Raw genomic sequence first — 11614 nt, 5'->3', positions numbered from 1 at the left:
CTCTGATGGTTAGTCTCTTGGTCCCAAGGCAGTTCTGACTAAAAAAGTCCTGCTGTTGCAAACCTAAACTTAGCTTTCCTTTGTCTTGTCAAAGACAACGCCCTGGCCATGATTTACAACTTCAGCCAATGCAAAACAAGTCTTAGCCCCTTCTATCAGTCTCCAAGGGGAGGAGCGTTCTGCATTCCTACACACAGTTATACTACATCACTATTCTAAGGAGGGGGAAGGGGCTCAGCCCACAGCTTCTCTGAATACAGATTCCACACAAAGAAATAACAGTTCACCTTAACCCCTTCCATGCTGAGACAATACCACCTCTGCTGAGCAGCCAAACCAGGCATCAACTACTCCACATGATTGTATCATGACAAATGTTTTTAAAAATATTGTACATTCTTGCAAACTGCTGCCATACTCTGCAATTTTGAGATCTTTTACTTTAAGGGCCTAGCAGAAAGCTATGACACTGCGTAATTAGTCACTTGTATTATTTATGACAGTACAGATTTTTTTTATCTACATTATTTTGTGAATGGTATACTGCTGTAAATGCAACCTAATAATTTTGCTAAAATGTATTTATTTTTCAGTTGCAGCTAATTAACTCTAATGAACCAGGAGTAATAATGTTCAAGACAGATGTACTCAAATGTCGGGTGGCTCTTAACCCTACTACTAACCAGACTCTGCAGCTAAAAGTTACACCAGAAAATGCTGCACAGTGGAAGGCGGAGGAGTTACAGGTTTTGGAGAAATTCTTTGAAACCAGGGTATGTTATCAAACAATACAGAGAGGCTGACATCTCTGTCAGTGAGAATGTATTAAGTTAAATTTAGTTTACGCTTTGTTTTTATATATATATATATATATATATATATATATATATGTGTGTCTAATTTTTTTATTTTTTGTTGTTTTTAGGTTGCTGGTCCACCTTTTAAGGCTAATACCCTGATAGCTTTTACAAAGTTATTAGGCGCTCCAACACACATTCTTAGAGACTGTGTACACATAATGAAGCTAGAGCTGGTAAGCAATACCTTGTTAAACTCTAAAATCAAAAGCATAACTAATGCTGATACTTTAAGAAGCACTGTACCTATATTATACAAACCAATAATATTGTTTGTTATAATGCTACTATAATCATAATGTTGTTAGAAACAATATTTGTTTAATAGAATGTTCTAATAAAACACAAGTTACTGTTTAATCTAAATGTTTATAAAGTCTGTAAAGAAGCAAATAGATTTTCACTGCAAAACAAATATACCATTAAATATTAGAATAAGGCAAAAAAATGTATCCATAATTATAAGCTCTGACCTAAAATATTGTTAATCCTAAAATATATCAGCTGGTATTAACGTGTTAATAATATTTTAAGTTTTATAGAGAATTCATTTTAGCTTTTATTTATGAATAAGTTAACAATATTTTTCTCTCTGTAATAAAGTTCCCGGATCAAGCAATCCAGCTGAAATGGAATGTGCAGTTTTGTTTAACTATCCCTCCAAGTGCACCACCAATAGCGCCTCCTGGCACCCCCGCTGTTGTCCTTAAATCTAAAATGCTGTTTTTTGTGAGTATATCGAACACAAAATGTAAATCCCATGTTTTATTTTCTAATGTCAAAGCAAATAGCACTATAGAAACAAAAGCATTAAAGGAACTCATTTTGATATCTATTTGCATTTTATATATTGGCAATTAAAAATTAAAATTTCAAAATAAATGTCATAAAAGCATTTAAACTTCTATTTTTTTGGCACAATTTGCAGTCCAGGAACACACTCTTCAATATCTTGTGGGAATTGGGGAAAAAAACCCAATTTTAATTTCTCCTGTTAAGTGTAGTCAGTCCACGGGTCATCCATTACTTATGGAATATATCTCTTCCTAACAGGAAACTGCAAGAGAATTACCCAGCAGAGCTGCTATATAGCTCCTCCCCTCACATATCATACTCAGTCATTCTCTTGCAGCCTAACTAAAAAGGAAGCTGTGAGAGATCTGTGGTGTTTTTTAACTTAGTTTATTTCTACAATCAAAAGTTTGTTATTTTTAAATGGCACCGGAGTGTGCTGTTTATTCTCAGGCAGCATTAGAAGAAGAATCTGCCTGGGTTTTTTTTTTTTTTTTTCTCTATGGTCTTAGCAGACGTAACTAAGATCCACTGGCTGTTTCTCATCTGAGGAGTGAGGTAACTTCAGAGAAGGGGAATAGCATGCAGGGCTCCCCTGCAACAAATGAGGTATGTGCAGTAATTTATTTTCTGAGGAATGGAATTCACTGAGAAAATACTGCTGATACCATTGTAAAGTAAGTTCAGCCTTAAATGCAGTGATAGCGACTGGTATCAGACTGATGTGTGTGTGTGTGTGTACACTGAATGTATTTTTCTAAGGAATGGAATTGACTCTGAAAATACTGTTAATACTGAAATAATGTATGAGCCTTAACTGCAGTAAAAACGACTGGTAGCAGGCTTATTAATAATAATACATAGTAACATAGTAACATAGTAGATAAGGTTGAAAAAAGACTGAAGTCCATCGAGTTCAACCTATACAAATCTAAAATACTTACAAAAAGCTCCAGTTAAGCTTAAATAACCCCATTAAAATGTGACCCATTTAATACTAGCAATCATATCCATGAATTTTGTTTATATACAGAAATTTATCCAGACTATTTTTAAATGTATCTATGGTATTGGCATTCACTACCTCCTTTGGTAATGAGTTCCACAATTTTATTGCTCTTACAGTGAAAAAACGTTTCCGTTGCAGGAGATTAAATCTCCTTTCCTCCAACCTTAAATTATGACCTCTTGTCAGAACCAATTTTCTTGGAATAAAAAGAGCTTCTGCCATCTCTGTATATGGGCCTTGAATATATTTATATAAAGTAATCATGTCACCTCTCAAGCGCCTTTTTTCTAAAGAGAACAGACCCAGTTTGGCTAGCCTCTCCTCATAGGTTAATTTCTCCAATCCCCTTATTAGCTTTGTGGCCCTTCTCTGAACTTTTTCTAGTTCTGCAATATCTTTTTTAGCAATCGGTCCCCAGAACTGCACTCCAAACTCAAGGTGAGGTCTTACCAGGGCTTTATATAATGACAGAATTATGCTTTCCTCCCTTGAATCAATGCCTCTTTTAATACATGCTAGTATCTTATTAGCCGCTGCCCTGCATTGTGCACTCATTTTTAGCTTGTTATCTATTACTACTCCCAAATCCCTTTCCTCCTGTGTTTGGCTAAGTCTTGTCCCATTTAAAAAATACATAGCCTGCTTATTTTTACTTCCAAAATGTAGAACCTTACATTTTTCCGTATTAAATCTCATTTTCCATTCACTTGCCCATAGTTCTAATTTTCGCAAATCCCTTTGCAAAGAGAGTTCATCCTGCTCTGACCTAATGACCTTACTTAACTTAGTATCATCTGCAAAAATAGAGATGTCGCTATTTAATCCTTGCTCCAAGTCATTTATAAAAATATTAAAAAGAACAGGGCCCAGTACTGATCCCTGGGGGACGCCACTGATTACCTTTGTCCAATCTGAGTATAATCCATTTACTGCTACTCGTTGCTCCCTATCTTTTATCCAGTTATTTATCCATGAGCTAACATTTTCAGCTATTCCCAGTCCCTTAATTTTGTGCATTAATCTCTCATGTGGCACTGTATCGAATGCCTTTGCAAAATCTAAGTATATCACATCAACTGATTCCCCTTTATCTATATTTTTACTTACTTCCTCGTAGAATCTAATTAGATTAGTTTGACATGATCTATTTCTCCTAAAGCCATGCTGATTAGAACTCATAATCTTGTTTACACGAATATGCTCATCAATATAATCCCTTATAATCCCTTCAAATATCTTCCCCACTATTGATGTCAGACTAACTGGTCTATAGCTTCCTGGATCATCCCTGCTTCCCTTTTTGAAGAGTGGCACCACATCAGCTTTACGCCAATCCTGGGGTACCATGCCTGAGGATAATGAGTCTTGAAAAATTAAGAGTAAAGGTTTGTCTATAACAGTGCTAAGTTCACTTAACACCCTTGGGTGTATTCCATCTGGGCCTGGAGTTTTATTTACCTTAATATTTTTTAGTTTTTTCCTGATATCCTCTAAACAAAACCCAGTTAGTGGTATGGACTGGCATGTTCTATTCTGTTCCAAAGTATCATTCAATGGTTCAAATGTATGTTTAAAACGTTTACTGACTTGTTAATCGTTTTTGTGAGGTACTTGGTGATAAAACTTATTAGGGCATGATTTTTACCACATGGCCATTTTTGTTTTCTGCATAGAAACAGTTTCTGAGCTTCCCCACTGTTGTAATATGAGTGGGAGGGGCCTATTTTAGCGCTTTTTTGCGCAGTAAAAATTCAGTCACAATCTGTCTACTTCATCCTCCATGATCCAGATCGTCTCTAGAGAGCTCATCGGTCTTCAAAATCCATTTTGAGGGAGGTAATCAGGCACAGTAGTCCTGTGACAGTGTATTTGACTGTGAGAAAAACGTTAATTATATAATTGTTATCCGTTTTTGGGTACTAAGGGGTTAATCATCCATTTGCTGGTGGGTGCAATCCTTTGCTAACTTAATACATTTACTGTGAAAATTTGGTTGCTATAACTATTTTGGTCATTGTTATTTCAACTGTCAGTTTTTCTGTGCTTCTTAAAGGCACAGTAACGTTTTTTATATTGCTTGTAAATTAATTTTGAAAAGTATTTCCAAGTTTGCTAGTCTCATTGCTAGTTTGTTTAAACATGTCTGACTCAGATGAATCTCTTTGTTCACTATGTTTAAAGGCCAATGTGGAGCCCAATAGAAATTTGTGTACTAATTGCATTGATGCTACTTTAAATAAAAGTCAATCTTTACATGTAAAGAAATTATCACCAGACGACGAGGGGGAAGTTATGCCGACTAACTCTCCTCACGTGTCAGTACCTTCGCCTCCCGCTCAGGAGGTGCGTGATTTTGTGGCGCCAAGTACATCAGGGAGGCCCTTACAAATCACTTTGCAAGACATGGCTACTGTTATGACAGAAGTATTATCTAAGTTGCCAGAATTAAGAGGCAAGCGCGATAGCTCTGGATTAAGGATAGAGCGCGCGGATGAGATGAGAGCCATGTCAGATACTGCGTCACAGTTTGCAGAACGTGAGGACGGAGAGCTTCATTCTGTGGGTGACGGATCTGATCCAGGGAGACTGGATTCAGAGATTTCCAATTTTAAATTTAAGCTAGAGAACCTCCGCACATTGCTAGGGGAGGTATTAGCGGCTCTGAATGATTGTAACACGGTTGCAATTCCAGAGAAATTATGTAGGTTGGATAGATACTATGCGGTACCGGTGTGTACTGACGTATTTACTATACCAAAAAGGCTTACAGAGATTATTAGCAAGGAGTGGGATAGACCGGGTGTGCCTTTTACCCCTCCTCCCATATTTAGAAAAATGTTTCCTATTGACGCCACCACACGAGACTTATGGCAGACGGTCCCTAAGGTGGAGGGAGCAGTTTCTACTTTAGCTAAGCGTACCACTATCCCGGTGGAGGATAGTTGTGCCTTTTCAGATCCAATGGATAAAAAATTAGAGGGTTACCTTAAGAAAATGTTTGTTCAACAAGGTTTTATTTTACAGCCCCTCGCATGCATTGCGCCTGTAACTGCTGCGGCAGCATTCTGGTTTGAGTCTCTGGAAGAGGCCATTCGCTCAGCTCCATTGGATGAAATAATCAACAAGCTTAAGACACTTAAGCTAGCTAACGCATTTGTTTCTGATGCCGTTGTGCATTTAACCAAACTTACGGCTAAGAACTCCGGATTCGCCATCCAAGCGCGCAGAGCGCTATGGCTTAAATCCTGGTCAGCTGACGTGACTTCTAAATCTAAATTGCTTAATATTCCTTTCAAAGGGCAGACCTTATTCGGGCCCGGCTTGAAAGATATTATTGCTGACATTACGGGAGGTAAGGGCCATGCTCTACCTCAGGACAGGGCCAAATCAAAGGCCAAACAGTCTAATTTTCGTGCCTTTCGTAACTTAAAGGCAGGAGCAGCATCAACTTCCTCAGCTCCAAAACAGGAAGGAGCTGTTGCTCGTTACAGACAGGGCTGGAAAGTTAACCAGTCCTGGAACAGGGGCAAGCAGGCCAAGAAACCTGCTGCTGCCCCCAAAACAGCATGAAGAGAGGGCCCCCTATCCGGAAACGGATCTAGTGGGGGGCAGACTTTCTCTCTTCGCCCAGGCTTGGGCAAGAGATGTCCAGGATCCCTGGGCGTTGGAGATCATATCTCAGGGATATCTCCTGGACTTCAAAACTTCTCCTCCACGGGGGAGATTTCATCTTTCAAGGTTATCAGCAAACCAAATAAAGAAAGAGGCGTTTTTACGCTGTGTACAAGACCTCTTACTAATGGGGGTAATCCACCCAGTTCCGCGGACGGAACACGGGCAGGGATTCTATTCAAACCTATTTGTGGTTCCCAAGAAAGAGGGAACCTTCAGGCCAATCTTGGACTTAAAAATCCTAAACAAATTTCTAAGTGTTCCATCATTCAAAATGGAAACTATTCGAACCATCCTTCCCATGATCCAAGAGGGTCAGTACATGACCACAGTGGATCTAAAGGATGCCTACCTTCACATACCGATTCACAAGGACCATTACCGGTATCTGAGATTTGCCTTCCTAGACAGGCATTACCAGTTTGTAGCTCTTCCCTTCGGATTAGCTACGGCTCCAAGAATCTTTACAAAAATTCTAGGATCACTTCTGGCGGTACTAAGACCGCGAGGCATAGCGGTGACTCCGTACCTAGACGACATTCTGATACAAGCGTCAAGTTTTCAAACTGCCAAGTCTCATACAGAGATAGTTCTGGCATTTCTGAGGTCGCATGGGTGGAAGGTGAACGTGGAAAAGAGTTCTCTATTACCACTTACAAGAGTTCCCTTTCTAGGGACTCTTATAGATTCTGTAGAGATGAAAATTTACCTGACAGAGGCCAGGTTATTAAAACTTCTAAATGCTTGCCGTGTCCTTCACTCCATTCCACACCCGTCAGTAGCTCAGTGCATGGAAGTAATCGGCTTAATGGTAGCGGCAATGGACATAGTACCATTTGCGCGCCTGCATCTCAGACCGCTGCAATTGTGCATGCTAAGTCAGTGGAACGGGGATTACTCAGATTTGTCCCCCCTACTAAATCTGGATCAAGTGACCAGAGATTCTCTTCTATGGTGGCTTTCTCTGCCACATCTGTCCAAGGGGATGACCTTTCGCAGGCCAGATTGGACGATTGTAACAACAGACGCCAGCCTTCTAGGCTGGGGAGCAGTCTGGAATTCCCTGAAAGCTCAGGGATTATGGACTCAGGAGGAGAAACTCCTCCCAATAAATATCTGGAGTTAAGAGCAATATTCAATGCTCTCCTAGCTTGGCCTCAGTTAGCAACTCTGAGGTTCATCAGATTTCAGTCGGACAACATCACGACTGTGGCTTACATCAACCATCAAGGGGGAACCAGAAGTTCCCTAGCGATGTTGGAAGTCTCAAAGATAATTCGCTGGGCAGAGTCTCACTCTTGCCACCTGTCAGCGATCTACATCCCAGGCGTGGAGAACTGGGAGGCGGATTTTCTAAGTCGCCAGACTTTTCATCCGGGGGAGTGGGAGCTTCATCCGGAGGTCTTTGCTCAACTGATTCGTCGTTGGGGCAAACCAGATCTGGATCTCATGGCGTCTCGTCAGAACGCCAAGCTTCCTTCTTACGGATCCAGGTCCAGGGACCCGGGAGCGGTGCTGATGGATGCTCTGACAGCCCCTTGGGTCTTCAACATGGCTTATGTGTTTCCACCATTCCCGATGCTTCCTCGTTTGATTGCCAAGATCAAACAGGAGAGAGCTTTGGTGATTCTGATAGCGCCTGCATGGCCACGCAGGACCTGGTATGCAGACCTAGTGGACATGTCGTCCTGTCCACCGTGGTCTCTGCCTCTGAGACAGGACCTTCTAATTCAGGGTCCTTTCAAACATCCAAATCTAATTTCTCTGAGGCTGACTGCATGGAGATTGAACGCTTGATTCTATCAAAGCGTGGCTTCTCGGAGTCGGTTATTGATACCTTAATACAGGCTAGGAAGCCTGTTACCAGAAAAATTTACCATAAGATATGGCGTAAATATTTACATTGGTGCGAATACAAGAGTTACTCATGGAGTAAGGTTAGGATTCCTAGGATATTGTCCTTTCTACAAGAGGGCTTAGAAAAGGGCTTATCTACTAGTTCGTTAAAGGGACAGATTTCTGCTCTGTCTATTCTTCTACACAAACGTCTGGCTGAAGTTCCAGACGTTCAGGCTTTCTGTCAGGCTTTAACTAGGATTAAGCCTGTGTTTAAGTCTGTTGCTCCGCCGTGGAGCTTAAACTTAGTTCTTAATGTTCTTCAAGGCGTTCCATTTGAACCCCTTCATTCCATTGATATCAAGCTGTTATCTTGGAAAGTTCTGTTTTTGATGGCTATTTCCTCGGCTCGAAGAATCTCTGAGTTATCTGCCTTACATTGTGATTCTCCTTATCTGATTTTTCATTCAGACAAGGGAGTCCTGCGTACTAAACCTGGGTTCTTACCTAAGGTAGTTACTAACAGGAATATCAATCAAGAGATTGTTGTTCCATCTCTGTGTCCTAACCCTTCTTCAAAGAAGGAACGACTTTTGCATAATCTGGACGTAGTCCGTGCCCTGAAATTCTATTTGCAGGCAACTAAGGATTTTCGTCAAACTTCTTCCCTGTTTGTCGTTTACTCTGGACAGAGGAGAGGTCAAAAGGCTTCAGCTACCTCTCTCTCTTTTTGGCTTCGTAGCATAATAAGTTTAGCCTATGAGACTGCTGGACAGCAGCCTCCTGAAAGGATTACAGCTCATTCTACTAGAGCTGTGGCTTCCACCTGGGCCTTTAAAAATGAGGCCTCTGTTGAACAGATTTGCAAGGCTGCGACTTGGTCTTCGCTTCACACTTTTTCAAAATTTTACAAATTTGACACTTTTGCTTCGTCGGAGGCTATTTTTGGGAGAAAGGTACTTCAGGCAGTGGTTCCTTCTGTTTAATGTTCCTGCCTTGTCCCTCCCTTCATCCGTGTACTTTAGCTTTGGTATTGGTATTCCATAAGTAATGGATGACCCGTGGACTGACTACACTTAACAGGAGAAAACATAATTTATGCTTGCCTGATAAATTCCTTTCTCCTGTAGTGTAGTCAGTCCACGGCCCGCCCTGTTTTTGCGGCAGGTCTAAATTTTAATTAAACTCCAGTCACCACTGTACCCTATGGTTCCTCCTTTCTCGTCTGCTTTGGTCGAATGACTGAGTATGATATGTGAGGGGAGGAGCTATATAGCAGCTCTGCTGGGTAATTCTCTTGCAGTTTCCTGTTAGGAAGAGATATATTCCATAAGTAATGGATGACCCGTGGACTGACTACACTACAGGAGAAAGGAATTTATCAGGTAAGCATAAATTATGTTTTTTTTAAGGGACAGTGTTTTTCCAATGTAGTGCATTCATTTTTAACCAACTTTACACTTTGCTTCTAGTATCAACAAAGTATACCAAGAGAAAGAAGCAAATTAGAAAAGTGTGCTCTATCTGAATTATATCCTTTTTTAAATATAGAAATTTTCAGTATAGTTAGAGAATACCACAGGCATAATCGGCTATTTCAAATGCCAACATAAAGGTAAATTAGATATTTGTAAACAATAGAATACACTCCAGATAAAATGGATCGTTGGGAACAAAGGGGAAAAAATAGGGTACACCGTCCCTTTAAATTACAGAAAGAGAGTAAAATTATATATTGTAGTATTCTTTTTAAACTATAAATTATTATATATTTATGGGAATACAAAATGTTTTATTGATTTCCCTTTTCTGCATAGGTGAACATGGTAATATCTAAAAAGTCTGCGCCCAACATGAATACTCATCTCTGTTTAAAGAGAAACAAAAGATAGAAAACTAAATTAAATCTCAACAGTGTAATAACAAATGTAATACTTACTTTTAAAAGGAAAAATCCCCGTTTTCTCATTGCAATGGTATTAAAACATAACCTTTATTAAAACTTCTACTAGAACCCTGTTCACACAAAAAAGGGCCATTTATAGTCTGTAAAATTAAATGCTTTAATTTAAAGTGGTATTTTAAAATTTAAATTTGTGGTTATCCCTTTTTTTTTGGGGGGGGGGTTAATTAAACACATAGCATTGCAGGTTCACTAGTGTTAAAATTACATGTTTTAATGCTCCTTTAGGGAAAAAATGTCCCTTATAATCTAGTTAAAGGGACAGCAAACACCTTGAGATATGTATATAAAATGTGCAGTTACAAATTTGCAATATACTTTCATTATTTATTTTGCCCCCTTTTTATGTAATTCCCAAAACCCAAAGATAGTGAATACAATTTTATACAACTTTCCAATTTAATTTTATTAATTTAGCTTCATTCTTGTTAAATCCTTTATTGGAAGAGCAATGATGCTGCACTACTGAGAGCTAGCTGAACACATCAGTAAGCTTATAACAGAAAGCATATATCTGCAGCACCAATCAGCATTTAGCTCCTGAGCATACCTAGGTATGCTTTTCAACAAAGGATACCAAGAGAAAAAAAACGTATGCTTACCTGATAAATTTCTTTCTTTCCTGGCATGGAGAGTCCACGATTTCATTCCAATTACTAGTTGGAATTAAACTCCTGGCCTGGCCGTATCCACAGTGAGCTTAATTTGTAGAAAAGGAATGTTCCAAACAGTGTTTAGGGGTGATTTTCTTACCCTCTCTTGTGAGCTGTTACTACTCACGGGTTCCCGGCGGTTCCTATGTGTCCTCAGTTTGATCTTGATAAAGCCAGGGTTGCTGGCGAAACATGTTGATATCTGTGTGAACACCAAGAAAGAAAAAGCCTGTTTTTTTCCTGCGTACAGAAGTACTTAAGTGCAGGAGATTGAGGAACTACAAACAGAAAAACTAACTTGCGCAAGTTACAGAAACAAAAGGATTGTCTAAAGTTTGGTGCTGTAATCAGAGCACTTTCTACAAGGACCAGTGACAAGGTAACACAAAGGAAAATTACCTACCGGAACCCCTTGTCTGAGAGTCAAACTGAGGACACATAGGAACCGCCAGGAAGCCGTGAGTAGTAACAGCTCACAAGAGAGGGTAAGAAAATCGCCCCTAAACACTGTTTGGAACATTCCTTTCTCCAACATTGGTGTGTCCGGTCCACGGCGTCATCCATTACTTGTGGGAAATGTTCTCCCCCACAGGGAAAGGCAAGGAGAGCACACAGCAAGAGCTGTCCATATAGCTCCCCCTCTGGCTCCGCCCCCCAGTCATTCTCCTTGCCGCTCTGAACAAGTAGCATCTACCACGGGGATGGCGAGGAGTTTGTGGTGTTAGTTGTAGTTTTTTATTCTTCTATCAAGAGTTTATTTTAAAATAGTGCTGGCTTGTACTATTTACTCTATAACAGAAAAGTGATGAAGATTTCTGTTTAAGAGGGCTAT

The 11614-nt window shown here is 39.9% G+C and overlaps 1 protein-coding gene across 1 annotated transcript in view; it reads left to right on the top strand.

The window, feature by feature from the left end:
- The window catches only part of MED14 (mediator complex subunit 14), a gene marked incomplete in the record, with an annotated part of 265538 nt that overhangs the window by 231727 nt on the left and 22197 nt on the right, over window positions 1-11614 (top strand). Inside the window, 3 exon segments of the mRNA XM_053706480.1 lie at window positions 594-773; window positions 926-1033; window positions 1461-1586. Coding sequence (XP_053562455.1) covers window positions 594-773; window positions 926-1033; window positions 1461-1586 — 414 coding nt within the window.

Source organism: Bombina bombina, chromosome 3 (genome assembly GCF_027579735.1).
Source record: "Bombina bombina isolate aBomBom1 chromosome 3, aBomBom1.pri, whole genome shotgun sequence".
In the NCBI taxonomy this organism is placed as follows: Eukaryota; Metazoa; Chordata; class Amphibia; order Anura; family Bombinatoridae; genus Bombina; species Bombina bombina.
The sequence above is the reverse complement of the archived record's forward strand: the minus strand, read 5'-3'. Positions and strand labels throughout refer to the sequence as shown.